Below are 15,461 nucleotides of genomic sequence, written 5' to 3'. Positions count from 1 at the left end.
GTGGAGCCTCAGCACGGCAGAGGCGAGAACACAGGGCCCGGGGGCCACAGACCTGGCCATGAGACCTAGCTCTGCCACCAAGTTGCTGTGCAACCTTAGGCAAGTCACTGCCCGTCTCTGAAGTGTGTGTTGGGGGAGAAACAAAACATCTGTCAGGACTCTTGCAGCGCTGATTTAACAGTCATTTGGCAAGCTGGCTAGGAACACGAGTCTGCCTTTCTGGCCCATGCAGCATCATTGTCGGGGCCCAAGCACAGGGCCTGCAAACGGATGGATGGGTAGATGGATGGATGATCAAGTGGGGTAATTCCTAAAAAGGAAGAACAGAAGGTCCTAGGCGTCCCCTGGGATGATTCCTTACACTTGCCCACAAGACCTCCTTGGATCGCTTTCCCACAACTACAGATCCTCCAGCAACCAATCCCCTTCTCTATTTTAAACATACATGTGCACATACCTACCCGTGCATACTTGAATTCGCAACACATGCTCCAAGCACAGTGGCCCAGCTCTGAGCCCTGAGGACAGAAGCTCTGGACCCCCAAAGCCATGAGACTCAACTGCTCCAGCCATCTCCCAGGCCATCGTGGCTTTCTGAAGTGCACGCCCGAAGCTGGGTTTGAAATGACATGCAACAGCAGTGGACCCCAGTGGTGATCTTTAAAGCCAGAGAGACCCACGTTCCCACACCAGCTCTGCCCACTTTCTAGCTGTTACAAACAGCAGGTCACTCCACCTGCCAAGACTCTGTGTCCTCATCTGTGCAATGGGCATGACCACAGCCACCCTTCAAGAGAACGCGTCCATGAAGTTTTGAACCGCACTGGGCATAAGAGATGCTCTTGGGAAACCATGCGCTGAGCGTTCTGGGATGATGAGATCCCGGCTTCCTTCTTGGAGGAGCCGAGGGTGAACCACGCCTCCCAGCGCTTCTCTGCCTGGGCCCTGCAATCCCTTCCATCTCCTTTCCCACCTTGGGGGGTGATGTGCCTGGGCTCAAACCAGGCAGAAGCTACAAAGCAGCCTTTGTCTCGGATGAAACTCTAAACCAGCTGCCCTGACGTCACCCCTGGAAAAACAATGCTAACATGGCCTTCGACGTCACCTCTCTGCCAAGGTCTGGGAGCACGCGCTTCCCCGCAAGGCCCCACAGAGGCAATCTGTGGGCCGGACCAGAACCCAGAAACCATCCTCCCGTGGCATTACAGAGTTCCAGAAGGAAGAATAGCTGCCCCCCTCCCCCACTGCTGAGAGGCCGGTGGGGGGGTGGGGGGGGGGACTCGAATCCCTGTCTACCAGCTCCTCCATCTCAGCCCAGGGGCTGGGGCCGGGAATGTGCGGCCCATTGCCCAGCCTGGAAGACTGAGCCCGTGAGTGTGGCGGGAAGTAGTCCGGAAGAATCTGCCAGACTCAGATTAAAATCCCAGCTCTGCCCTTGCTTCACGGTGAGACCTCAGGCCAGGGATGTGACCTCCTGAGGCTGCCTCCACATCCATACAAGGAGTCTGGGACTGAGACGGCCCTTCCTCCAGGCAGCAGGAACAGGGACACACTCCCCCATCCAACAAGGCCACTGAGAGCCAAAGGCTCTAGGCAACACACTGTGCTGGATGGCCTTGAATGCTAGGTCCTGCCCTACCAGTGACCCTGCGTTGACAATCTGCTGGGGAGGAGAGGGGATGTGACCTCCTCCTTGCTGGTCAGGCAGGCGGCTTTGCTGGGGAAAGGAAGTGCCCTGAACACAAAAGGCCAGTCTGTAGCCAGAAGGGGGAGGGGGCAGGCAGTTCTTATTTATGGGGCCTGGGACAGAAGGGACAGAACCATAACAGCTAGGGGGTCAGCACCCCACTCAGGACCTGGCATGCCCTATTTTGCTGAACCTTCATTACAACCTTGTGAGTTCAAGGTGTCATCCCCATTTTACAGATGAGAGACCTGAGGCTCAGGGTGGTCTCAATTCAGAGTCAGAGCTCCCACCCAAGTGAAAGCCGGTGGACTTACTATGCCTTAAGGCACAGAAAGGAACAGCCTATGAATTGGGGGTCCCCTGAACTTACCAGTAGCCTGCTGAGCTAGGGCCTCAATTTTCCCAGCTTGGAAAAGCCCTGATGTTTTAAATGTCAGTATTTTCTTTGAAGACAAGTGTAGAGCCAAGCACAAACTATTAAGACTCTCCCCATAAACCTGTACAAACGCAAAAAGGACTATTTGTCAGCCACATCCCCAGAGCGGGGATCTCCACGGGGCTGGGGGACCCGGCTTTCCAGTTCACACAACTCCAGCACTGAAGGCAAAATTCCCCGACCTTCCCACTCCAGGGCCCACCCCAGAGAAAAGAGGGATGGGAACGGCCCTGCCCGGGCAAGGCTTTTCGATAGCACTGGGGGAATCTTGTCATCCTGTTTATACAAGGGGAAACTGAGGCACAGAGAAATGACACAGTAGAGCACACGGTGGCAGACAGGGACTGTCAGGCAGTCAGTCAGCACCCTAAGACCGCCAGGCTGAGGCCAGGGAAGTGCCTTTTGTTGTAAGCAGACAAGCCCGAGGCACCCTCCGGTGTGTCCTCCGCAGGCCGAGGGAGGCTCATCTGCACCGGGACCTGGAAACTGGCTCAGGGGCAGGGCTCGGTCTCTGTGGATGCCACCTCACAGGCTCTGAGGCTTCTTCACCCCAAGAGCCCCAGCCTCCGGGAGTTTTCAAAACCCCTCCTTAAACGACTGTCAGACCCGGGAAGGATCCCTTAGCTCAGGGTTTCAAAGGAAACCCAACTCTACTCTGTGACCTCAAGGGAGCTGCTCTCCTTCTCTGGGCCTCGGTTTTCTCATCTGAAAATGGTCATAGGTATGTGCATGGGGGTGGAGAGAAAAATATAAAACACTGAGGGACGAACTCTCAGAAGGTCTTTTTCAAAGACAAAGGCACATCTCCTCATCTGCCGCGACAGGGGAATGATGGTGCCTGGAAGCAGGGGGATGGACCGGCTGACCTCGGAGAGCCACTCACTGGGGGGTAAGATGAAGTCACAGGTCTGAGGGAGCAGGGACAGGCAGGGCGGGCAGGCCCGGGAGGTAAGGCAAGCAGCCTAGCCTCCCGGGCCCCAAGCCCCTCCCTGTGTCTAATCCTAGGCTCATCGTTGATGGGGGCTGGGGGCTGGGGGCTGAGGTCTCCCTCGACCAGTGTTGACCTCCAAGACCCAACAGCTATCCCTTTCAGCAGGAAGCCTCTCCTGCCCCCCACAATGACATACAAGGGGTAGTACAAAGGGGTCTGGCGTGGCCGAAGGCAGGGTCCTGACCCCAAGGGCTCCAAGTCTGCAGGGTGCAGACCAAGGCTCCCAGACACACGCGTGCACATACAGACTCACAAAGCCCCAGCAGCAGACAAAGAGCCCCCCACAGAGGCCTGGCATCAGGAGGGCAGAGGGACAGGAACAGGAACCCCCTCACAGCCCTCCCCTGCCTCACACAGGGGACAGGGAGGTGAGAACCAGCCATAGCAAGTGAAGACCAAAACAAGAAAGAAGGGAAAGGGGGGAGAGTAGAGAGGATGAGAGGCAGCAAAACAGAACAAAGAGCGCCAAGAAGGGCAGAAGGAGGGAGGGAGGACGAGAAAGGGAAGGAGAATGGGCAGGCAGGCTAGGTCCCGCCTGAGTAGCAGGCTCTGGACTGCACGCTGGCACGACAACCTCACCTCCAGGCCTTTGCACAAGCTGTTCTCTCTACCTGGAGCACCCTTCCCTTCTCTTCCACTCTTACTAGACCTCCGAAACACAACGCAGGTGACACCTCCTCCAGGAAGCCTTCCCTGACTGGCCCTAAGCTGGCTCAGGCATCTTTCACAACTCCTGGGTTTCGAGCACTGCAGGGTCCCACCCAGAGCCCCAAGGCTCTCTGGTCCTGTGGTCTGACTTTGCAACGAGCTTTCCCCAAAGCTATTCCAGTCAGTCTCCCCCCACCACCCAGCATGGCCTTCTGCCCATTACCACAGCAGGCCAGGGGCAAAGAGGAGGAGCGGACAGGGGGCCTGGGAAGATGCACCAACCCTGCCCTGAGAGGAGTCTGTCTGCCGGGGAATTTCACAAGGTCCACTTAGACCAGTGGCTCTTCCCCTCCCCCAAGACGGCAAACAGGCGGCAGTGAGCCAAGTACCGTCTTAAATAACCCAAGTAATAAAAATGGCCAGTTAAGAGGGCAGAAGGCAGTGTCTCCACTGTGGGGGCGTCTCTCCATCGAGCAGCAGATGAGCGGGGGGCTGTGTGAATGGGAACATCCCGAAGTCAGAGCATGCAGGCTGGAGTGCGCTGAGCCAGCGTCTCAGAGAGAGCTCCGAGACAGCCCCCACCCAGTGCAGCCTTGGTGGGCGGGGGGGGGGCTCCTGTCCAAGCCAGGTTCCAAAGGCCATTCGACCCAACTCCCACCCCTGCTCCTCTCCCCAGAACCCCCAGCCTCACTTAATAACCGCGATGGCAGCTGCTAACCTCTGAGCACTGCCATCCCGTTCACGCTCCCTGCCACCCACGCACAGGACCATCCCCCTTTCTCAGAGAAGTAAATGACGCTCTCAAGTTCACGCAGCGAGAAGCAGCAGACACACTCTTCAACTTCCTCCCTTCCCAGCTTCCAACTTGCACACGAACGCTCCGCTCCAAGCTGTCGAGTTTTGCAGGTTTCTGTCCAACATCCCAGCAGAGCTTGTCCCGGGACCCAGGGGCCGCATGAATGTAAAAGCAAGGGGAGGACGGGATATCTCCTGGGGCTTCGAGGAGCCCCAGGCCGCAAGGGAAGCCGGGGGAGGAAACAGCCTCGTGCGTAGGCAGGACCCAGGCTTCTAATCATTTTGACCCCAAGGGCAAACACTTGACAGTTTATAAAGTGCTTCCACAGACATCGCTTCATTTCATCTCACAAACAGCTCAATGAGGTCAGAGGTACTATCCCCATTTCACAGAAGCGAAAACTGAGGCTCAGAGCATAGAAGCTACGTGCAGTGGGCATGCCCCTTCCTGGGTACAGCAATAAAAGGCTCAATCTGGAGCCTGACTTTCTGGATGAAACCTTCGCTTCCCACCTGCTAGCGGCATCTGGGCTCAGTTCTGTCAATGTCTCTGTGGCTCCGTTTCATTCTCTAAAATGGGCTTAATGACAGTATCTAACGCACAGGGTTATTATGAAGTCACATGAATCAAACGTCCCTAAACTGCTTGGAATGCAGCCTGACAAAGAGTAAATGCTATATAAATATTTGTTTCATTAACTAGTTAATATTTATTGTGCCCTTACTGTGCACAGGTACTATCTGAGCAGGTACCTGCCACACGGCTTTGTCACATGTGCCTGTGTCCCCAGACTCTGCGCTCCTGAGGGCAGGGGCTATGTCTGCTCTACCCCAGTGCCCAGCACGGGACCTGGCTCACGGCCCAGGCCCAGCCACTGTCGGGAGAAGAGAACCTCAGCTTCTCAGACATCCACACCCAGCAGGCTCCGCTTCCCCAACAAGAGGCATGGAATGACTGTAACAAGTTCCCTGCACCCAGGCAAGGTTCACGGACCCAAACAAAAGCACCAGTTCAGGAGACCCAACCCCAGGGTGAAGGGCAGTTTCCCTCCAGGCACCAGATGCCCGTTGCTCTCTCCTGCTTGTTATCAGCTCCTGAGAAATCCCTGGCCGCTGCCCTGGGCACGCGTAGGTGCCAGGCATGATCAAAAGAGCCTTAACTGAGAATCTGAGACCCACATCCAGCCCCGGCTTTGCTGTGTGACTGGGAGCAAGTTACTTTTCTGCTCTGAGCCTGGGTTTCCATCTGCAGAGTTGGCACAAGATTTGAAGCCGATCATGTGGGAAGTGCCAGCCAGGTGATAACCCATGCTCCCTGCCCCGCCCCCATTCCTCCCCCTGTCAGGCCCACCAGCCTCGGTGTGCCACCCTCTGTGGCTGACCAGGAACTCCCCCCAACCCAGGGTCCGGTCCCCCACTAGGATCACCTCCAGAGAGCAGGGGGGCTGGACCACCCTCTATGGTGGCCCGGGAGGCTCATCTGCCTGCCGTTGCCAGGGACTCACTGGTTTCTCAAGAAATCATTACTGTCAAGTGACAGCAGGAAGTCTTCCCAGTGTAGCAGCCACCTCCTGTCCTGCCACCTGTGGTGGTAATACTGTGACAGGCGCTGGGGAGACCCCATGCCTCAGCCTGCCTCCTCACCCTGGACCCGCCTTCGGCAGCCCTCCGGTGCCATGAAACCTGGCCAGCCTGTCCCCGCTAGGAAGAACACTGAACCTGGGGTCTAGAGACCCAGACCACGCTTGCCGCAAGATCTGGGGCAGAGGTCTTCCACCTCTCAGAACCTGTCACCTTGGCTCAGTGGGTTGAGCTTCCAATTTTTGGTTTCGGCTCAGGTCATGATCTCAGTGTCCTGAGATCGAGCCCCACATCAGGCTCTATACTGAGCATGGAGTCTGCTTGTCCCTCTCCCTCTGTTCCTCCCCTCTCTTTCTCTCTCTCTCAAATAAATAAAAAATCTTTTAAAGAGAAAACAAAGAACCTCTCATCTGTAGGATGGGCATAATTGATTCCCACCTCTTGGGGTTGTCTGATAATTAAATCTCACTTACTTAAAGAAGTCATCACAGAGCCCAGCACATAGTAGTTGCTCAGTCAATGGTGGCTATTAAGTCACTATGATTTATTTCTAAACCTTTTTCAAAATGCCTTCTCCATTACTTCAGGTGATTTTTACAGCAACCCTGGGAAGCAGAACTCATGAGGAAACGTATCCCCATTTTATAGAGTGACAAACCGAGGTACAAAAGATTATATGGTGTGCAGATTCCAGACCACTCCGACAAAGTTACAGAGAGAACAGGATTCACAGGGCACTGGGCAGGCCCATCTTCCCACCACCCCCATTCCCAGGTGGGCAACCAGAAGCGAAGGTCACACCTCAGGCAAGCCAGGACCATGGCCTCACAGGGCTCTAGCTGCCCCGTGCCACCAGCCAGGGGCTCAGCCAGGCCATAGACCCTCAAGGGGACCAGAGGCATTCGCCAGGTTTACTGCTGGGTGACAACTACCGTCTCTTGTACCAGGAACTAGGGTAAGTAACCACATCCTGCCCAGGAAGCCGAACGCCCCGTGCCCACTGGAGGTAGGAAATCCTCACCAGCGTCCCCCCCGCCAATCTGGCCCAGAATCCTCTAAGCACCACACAACCAGCAATGCCCAGAGGCTACATGACACCCAGATGCTGCTGGCAAAGGCATGGACCACCCTCCCTCTAGCTTCCAGCCTGGTTCTTGACTTCTGCCCACTTCACAAAGCCAGCCCCACTCACCCCTGAGGGCACCCGCACATCTGCCCTGTGAAATCTTGCCATGTAACTCTTGTAGAACTTCCCCATTTATAAAGTGCCATAGCTGCGTGAGCCCATTTACCCTGTCCACAACTTTGGGACACAGATGAGGAAACGGAGACCCAGAGAGGCAAAGTGACTAACCCAACATGGCTCAGCTTTTAACTCCTAGGCCGGCAGCCCAGCATCTGGCACCAGGTGATGCGTGCTGTTCAAATTTGTTAAAACTGATGTGTGGGGGGACCGGAGGGTGGGTCTCCTGACTCCAAATCCAGACCCTTCCCTCCAGGAGCTGTGAGCGCCTGGATGGACGGCCTGTGTCGACCCTCTGTGTCGTGTGGGCCTTACATTCCCCCAGCCGCACTGGGGGCCTACCAGCACGCAGCAGCCCGGCACAGCGCCCTCCCTCACTGCAAGATGCTTGCTCAGCATGGACTCGGGCCAGGCCCGGGCTGGGCTCTGCCAGTACACAGACCGGGAGCCGGCCCCCACAAGCTTACAGTCGGTGGGGGAGCAGACCTCCCAGGCCACGGGGGATCAGGGTGTGGCCTGCTGTGATGGCGAAGGCAGTAGGCGCTCAGAACACCTGATGGAAGAAAGTCAAGGAAAACCAACGCATCCTGATGCTGAGCAGAGGGGACAGCAGCGCCTCCTTCCCTGCACCAGGCCTTCAGGCATCCATGACACGGGAAATCAACAGAACACCAGCCCGGCGTCGCCTCCCCGATGTGATCAAAAGCCAGGACTCCCAAGCAAAGTCCACAGCCTGCGGTGTCCCTGACACACGGTACAGTTTAAATCGATTCCCCTAGAAGTCAATGCATCTCCTTGCGGCAAAGAGCGTGTTCACATTCTGGGTCTCCCCTTCTATGTCCTTCAAATACCGACACGTGTGCGGAGGCGGGCCACGGGCCGAGAGAGGCTGAGAGCGTGTGAGCCCGGGTGTGCGTGTGCACGTGTGTGTGTGTGTGTGTGTCTGTGTGTGTGTGTCTGTGTGTGTGTGTGTCTGTGTGCTGCGCTGGGGGGGCCCAGGGGCCTCGCATCCGGTGGCCAAGGCAAAAGCCCCGCCTCACATTCCTCAGGGAAGGAATCTTCAGCGTCAGCTGTCTCCCGGCTTCCTGCTTCCCTTTCTTTTCTGGGACCTCATTCCCCTGCCTCTGGCTTGAGGCTCTGAAAATCCCTCCCAAATATGTCCCCAAAGAGAATGCCAGCACAGCCAAGAGACTCTGGGGCACTGAGGAGCTGGATGGAGGGGGTTTGTGTGTTTCTTTCAACGGAGGCTGGAAGAAAGGGCGGGGGGTGGGGGGGTTGGCCAGAGATTTCCGGAGGCACAAATCAACTGCTAAGAGTAGGAAGAACACCCTCCTTAGATGCTGGACAAAGAAGTAGCCCTTTTTCTCTCCACCCCCAACACTATGTCTGGCGCCTTCCACGGGACAGAGAGAGCTGCGACGTGTCCTGAAATGGATGTGCTGGGCAGTCCAGCACGGTGCCGGGAAATCCCTATAAAATGAAGGGAACAGACATTGCGGGGAGCCAGAGAGGGGACCTACCCGGAGCCTACCAAGCCCCAGGTGCCTTATCACAGGACCTCATTCGTTCCTCCCCGATTCCTAGGGGAGCAAAGTTCTTCCCCTTCTTTTACAGAAAGTGGTGGCTCCAGCGGCTCAGAGAGGTTAAGCAATTGCCCAAAGTCACACGGAGAGTGGCAGAGCCGAGATTTGAACCCTTCTCCCACCATCCCACGCTGCCTCCCAGGAAAATCAGAAATAAAGAATCTGTATCGGTGACAGCTTCAGGAATAACAGAAGTGGCAGGAAACAATGCCTTGCAACCAGCTTTCCGGGGCAGTCTTCTGGCTTTGGGGCACTCAGGGGCCAGCACGCACCTGCTGAAGGGCCTCCCAGGGCATGATGGGGAAAGGCAGGGGACACTCCAGCTGGCTCACCCACCAGCCCTTTTTGGAGCTCTTCATTCAGGACGCCAGCCCAGCCCCTTCCGGCTCGTGATCAGAAATAGCTGTGACAAAAGTCCCTCCCATCCCTGAAAGTAGCTTTTTAAAAAATGCTTAAAGGCAGACACACAAAAAGGTGGAGCAAACTCTACCAAACCCCAACCGAGGGCAGATGATAGGAGCATCACCTCAGAGTAGTGGGGAAAGCTTTCAACAGCAGGCAAGGTCTTCCCAACTTGGCTTTGTGGGTCAGCTCCCTCTGGGCCTCAGTTTCCCCACCTCAAAAATGAAAGTAACTCAGCTAAATCAGCAATTTCTCTCTCTCTCTCTCTCTTTCTTTTTCTAAGCTGTAGAACCCTGTTTTCCAATGGAACCTTCCTCAGAAGACCAGTCTGGCAGTCGGGGAAACAGAGCTGCTATGGTTGATGGGGGCCAAATCCCAAGTGCTTAGCACCACCACTCACTGTCCCTAGAATTGCCCCGAGGCACCCAGCTCTGGATCCCAGGGTTCCAAAGGGCCCCTCTGGGAACCATCAGGCTAAACGATCACTGTGGTCCCTCCTGGCTCTCAAGCAAAGGTCCGATCACCCAACCACCAAGGAAAAACAAACCAAGCCCTTCATGCTGACTTGAGTCAGGGGTGCAGACACTTGGCAACCTGCAGGGGGAGGGAGGGAAACCCAGACAGTTCCAAACCATACTGGGCCTGGGGCAGGAGTGGGGGGAGGACTGCCAGTCCGTGAAGCAGGAAGAACAGCCCTGCCCCAGACCCCTTTGAGTCACAGACCAAACTATAGGGCGAGTTGGGAGGGATCACCAAAAGGAACCCCCTCCTGTAAAGGTGGAGGACCTAAGGCTCAGAGAGGGCAGCAATTGGCCTGAGGTCACACAGCACCTAGTACCAGAGCCTGACCTGGAGTCTGGGTCTCTGAGAAGCGATGCAGAGAAATCCCCACTTGTTTAAAGTTCAGACAGACTCGGCAGGAATCTCCAGGGAAAAGCCCCCAGCTTGCAAACTCAGAATAGGACATTTTGGTGGCACTGGGTGGTGACAGGACAGAGATGTTTGTTTTGGTTTCCAAATCAACGCCTGACAACCTTGTCGACGGTACAGTTTGGGCAACCACATTTCCCTCATGATAAAGAGCTCAGAGCTGGTCGGCCCCAGGGAAAACCAGAGCCGTAGTGAACAGGGCCCAGGGCCCAGGGCCCAGGGCCCAGGCCAGCGGCTCTGGTTTGGGTTGGTGTTGTTTCCAAAGCACGGCTCCCATACCACTAATGGCACCTGAGATGATGTGAGGGGGTACAAGAGTGACTCTTCACATTTAAATTCTCCTGACTGCATAGGTGGGCCAATAAACAAACTATGGCCTGTCTGCAGAGCGGAAAATTATTCACCAGTCTAAAGGAATGTAGTATTGAAACACGCTACAACGTGGATGAACCTCCAAAACATGATCTAAGTGAAAGAAGCCAGACACAAAAGTGTAATTGCATTGATATGAAGTGTCCAGAAAAGGCAAATCTAGAGAAACTTCTCTCATGGACAAGGGACCAGGAGTGGGCTGGGAGCTCAAACTCAAGACTGTATTTTGTCAAAGCTGGGAAGACCTTTTGAAATCATCTAGCCCAGCGGTTTTTAAATTTTTTCTTTTAAGTTGTTGAGATGCCTGCCCTCCTCCTGAAAGCAAATTCTCACAAGAAACCCAAATACAGAAACAAGTAAAAACAGAATGTTACTGGTATACATTTATACTGTAAGTTCACATACAGAACAGTGACCTATTCTGAATTCCATCAGTAAAGTTGATGAGGCTATTTTGATTCATTAACATTTAAAACTGGACCCACGGATGACAGTACCATATTGCGTTTAATTCTATCTCCAGTTTTGGCTGCAGGGTTTCACGAAAATCCTGACTCACACAGATAAGTGGCTACAAATGGGAATGGTTTTTAGCGGTTTGCTCTGCAATCTCAGAGTACTCTTCAGACAAATAGAGAAGGCAGGCAGGGTGGCTTTAACTTGAGGCCAACTACTAACAAGTTAACAATTAACAATGAGTTGACATTAAGAACTTAAAAGTGAGCACATTTTTATAGCCCTATTAACACTGTAACATAATTTAAAAATTAAGTCTTAACATAATAGTCAAAGAACCCCAAGACCATCTCCAAGGAAGCCTGGGGCTTCAAGGAGCACAGTGCTAGCCCACTCACCCCTCACTTTACAGACAGGGAAACTGAGTCCCAAAGAAGGGAGTACACTTGCTTTGGAAAAATCCAACTTGAGCCCTGAACTGACTTCGGAAAAGATGCACCTCCCCAGTTCACCAAAAAATGGAGGAAGAGAAGGTGCTCACACAGCCCAGGGGATGGGAGGAGGGGCACCCACACTCCACCTGCCCCAGCAGTGCCCGTCTCATTCCAGGCCAGCGCCAGAAGCTGACATCACACCCCACACCCGGGGTGCAACTTGAACAGAGCGTTGCTCAACACCAACCTCTCTTCCTCTGAGACTGGGCATGGTTTTTCCATCTCCTGAGTAGCCAGGTCCAAAAAGAACACACAATAAAACAAACACAGCAGAAGCCTGAGGCCTGACGACACAATCAACAGTGGGAGACAGAAGGGCCCATCCCTCTGTGTTTCACCATTGAGAGCAAGTGCCTGCTCCCCTACCCCACCCCAGCGAAGCTGCCCACAGAGACAGGTAGCCTCCCCCTGGCCACGGCGGGGCACCAGGCCATTCTCAAGTCCTCACGAGAAGACGGGCCCAGGAGAGTGGCTCGTCCCCAGCGGGGTGTAAGACCTCCCCACAGAGAGCCAGACCCTGCGTGAGAGGGACCCAAGACTCTCCCCTCGGGACCTCAGCTCCATGCTGGCCTGACAGAGCCTATCATCTTTAATAACATCAACTGATTACTCTATCCCTTCCAAAAAGCACCACCGACCTACTCTCCCCTTCTGCAACTGGGGATAGATTTTATTATTCTTATCTGTCTAATGAGCAAATAGGTTTCCAGATGGTCCAACAATCTCCCTGGCAGGTGATGGAGGAGACCCATGCCCCGCTCCCTGAGCAGACCTCTGTGCTCATGTGAGCACCAGGACTCAAGGGCCTTCTCACAACACCCTCCAAGCCCTAGAGTTTGGAGCCGAGGCTCCCAATGCAGAGTTGCCCATGCCTGGGACAGCAGAGGGTCCTGCCCCCACCCAGGCCTGCAAGGCTACAGAGAGACCCCTCTCCTCTTATTGGAAGCTAGCCATCAGTCCTGTCAGCCAGGATGCGGGCAGGAAGCAGCGGCAGTTTCCCAGCTGGGGAATAGGGACCTGGCAAGAATGTTCAGGCCAGTCCTGCAGGCAGTCTGCCCTGCACACTAGCCAGAGATGGTGGTCTGGGTCCAATCAACATCCAGTCTTCAGCCCAAGGTTCTCTCCTCCTGTGCGCCTTTAGGGCTGCGTCTGTTGGCACTCAATAAGCCATGACAGTAGGGGGTGGGGGAAAGAGGGGTGAAAAGAGGGGTTTTTGAAAGCCTGTGGCCAGTCTGATGGTAGTCTGGTTATCCAGACCCACCAACGGGACCTTGCAGAGCTGGAGCAAGATGGCAGACTCCGGCCCTAGTGGGTAGGGACAGATTTACCCATTTTCAAACACATGATCTCATTTCATTCAAGGGACAAAAAAAAAAAAAAGCCAGTGGGTCGGTTAAGAGTTTCTTCTTTTCACCCATGGAGGGAGGGGAGCCCACCTCCTACATCCTTGGGGAAATACCTATAGTGGGAGACAAACTAGCCAAAAGTCGTTCAATTCACTAGTTTGAATCCTGGTTTCGCCACTATCGGTCAAGCCCCCTTTGGCAAGCCCCTTCCATCGCTGTGCCTCAGTTTTCTCATCTACAAAATGGGGGTAAAAATGCCTTACACTCTGCGTTGGTGTGAGGATTAAATGAGATCACATTAAAACACCAGTGGTCATTATGTCACCTAGAAAACAACCGGCCCCGACCAATGACAGCACCGACGTGTCCCCTATGGTAGTAAGCACCCGCCCCCATTCTTGGAACTAGTAAGTGAGTTTTCCAAGCGTGTGTAGGGCGCTGTGCAAACACAGCTTCCAGCCCACCTGCTAGGACCAGCTGGCCGCCCCCAGCCCCTCCCGAACGCACGCATTCCACGGCCTCCTGGACCTGGACGCCCCCTCCCCAGGAGCCGCTGGGTGGGGGGAAGGGCAGGTCCCCACTCACCTCCGCTTGTACTCGTCGCGCTCGCGCTTCACCTTGGCCAGCACGTTGTAGAGCGCGCGTATCTCAGGCGTGATGGTGTCGATCTGCACGCCCACGCCGTCGGGGTGCACCCACGACACGCCCGGGCCCTGCACAGTCTCCACGCCGCCGCCGCCCGTGCGCCGCACCTGCGTGTAGCTCCAGATGGTCCCGGGCAGGCGGCCGTAGTGCTGCGGGTGCGAGCCGCCGCCGGGGGGCAGGCCGCCCAGGGCCACGGTGTTGGCGTTGGCGCCCGCCGTCGCGCCGCTGCCGCTGCCGTGCCCCGCGCCGGGCGCTGGCGGCCGCAGCAGCTCGGGCCCGGTCTGCACGGCCTGCTCTCGGGAGAAGGTCTTGTAGCGCAGCCGCCGCTCGCGCTCGCTCTGCTGCTGCTCCAGCTGCTTCTCCAGCAGCCGGTTGCGCCGCTCCAGCTCGTGCACCTTGGCCAGGAAGCAGCGGAAGCGCACGTTGAGCCCCTTCAGGAGGTGGATGTTGGAGCCCAGGTCGTCCCGCAGCGCCGCCGTCACCGGCGACGGCCCCGGCCCGGCCCCGCCACCGCCACCGCCACCGCCGGGGCAGCTCCCGCCGCCGCCGCCCGGCGGGCAGCCGAAGGCCAAGGCCATCTCCCCGAACAGCAGCGAGTTCACCATGCGCCGGCTGCGCGGCTCAGGGCCCCGGGCCCGCGGCTCCAGGTGCGGCTCCAGCTCCGGGCAGGGCTCCCGGCGCGGCCGGGCCAGGGCGGGCGCGGGCTCCAGCGCGGCCGGCCGGGCGGTTCCAGATGCGCGCCAGATGCGACCTCCGCAGAGACGGCGGACCGGACCGCCCCCTGGATGTGGGCGCCGAGGCGAGGGACGGGACTCGGGCCGCGGTGGAGGCCGCGAAGGCTGCGTGAGGTGGCGCGGGCCGTGGGTCCCAGCGCCGCGGCTGTCAGAGACGCTGTGGAGGCGCCGCGGCAGCGGCGCGCAGAGGACTCTCGGCCGGCACTGCCCCTCTGCGGCGGGCCCCGCCCACTGCAGACATAGGCCCCGCCCTCGCCCTCGCCCCGCCCATCCCACCTCCCTCTGCGGCGCTCCCGGAGCCCGAGGCCCCGCCCCCGAGGCCCGCAGCGCCGGGCCCCGCCCACCAGCCCGTGGCTCCGCCCACTCCCGCTCTCCGCCGCTCTCTGGGCTGGGTAGACCCGCTGTCCGCAGCTCTGGCTCCGCCCAGCTCCCGGCTGGACCACGCCCTCTCCCGCGCCGGGTCCTGCCGCCCGGCGCGGCTCGGATGCTTTGCCTAGGGACGCGGACCGCAGAGCTGCACCAGGCCCGCGGTTAGCTGGAACCGCCGCAGAGTCAGCCCGGCCCCTTAAAGGGGCCGGCAGCCTGAGCAGCGCACGTTTTCCCGTTAGGGCGCCCCTTCCCCCCACGTCCTCTAACAAGGAGGCTCCGCTTCTCTCCTATCCCCACCCCGATCCCCCGGCCCTAAATTCCCAAGGCGTGTCCTGGAAGGGCTGGGGGGCCATGGCGTCCGAAGATGCATCCGCACCCCACCCCCACTCCAACCTGGGGCGGCCTAGATCGACCTTCCCGGGATAAGGCAGCGTTTCCGCCGGCACGTTCCCCACGTGGTGGACCCGGGCAGGCTCCTCCACCGCTTGCCCCCACCTATAGGCGCGAGCTTGTAGTCCCGAGATCGGCTTGGGCACTGCCGAGCCCGCCGGTCTTCGGGCCCACCGAGGCGCCGCGCCGAGTGGCGGGTGGGGGAGGGGGGGAGACTGAATGAAGACCCTCCCAGAATATGACACCCAAAAGCTCAGCCTGGGCTGCTGCCCCTCCCAGCCCTGAAAGACCACCTCCCCACCACTGCACACTCACACGCTGAGATGCAGGGGACCCCACAGCTGGGGTACATTTCATCC

General features: G+C 57.2%; 1 protein-coding gene across 2 annotated transcripts in view; it reads right to left on the bottom strand.

Annotated features, from left to right (window-relative positions):
• The window catches only part of IFFO2 (intermediate filament family orphan 2), a 47,500-nt gene extending 32,951 nt beyond the window's left edge, over positions 1 to 14,549 (bottom strand). The window contains exon 1 of one of the 2 annotated variants that reach the window (XM_078073738.1): positions 13,550 to 14,549. In XM_078073738.1, coding sequence (XP_077929864.1) covers positions 13,550 to 14,214 — 665 coding nt within the window. In that variant the 5' untranslated portion in view covers positions 14,215 to 14,549. The remainder of the gene's footprint in view (positions 1 to 13,549) is intronic. The other variant, XM_036115525.2, reaches the window with a different exon arrangement.
• Positions 14,550 to 15,461: the final 912 nt, after the last annotated feature.

The sequence above is a fragment of the Halichoerus grypus genome, chromosome 5 (assembly GCF_964656455.1).
Source record: "Halichoerus grypus chromosome 5, mHalGry1.hap1.1, whole genome shotgun sequence".
Taxonomy (NCBI): domain Eukaryota; kingdom Metazoa; phylum Chordata; class Mammalia; order Carnivora; family Phocidae; genus Halichoerus; species Halichoerus grypus.
This window is presented reverse-complemented; position numbering and strand designations above follow the sequence as displayed.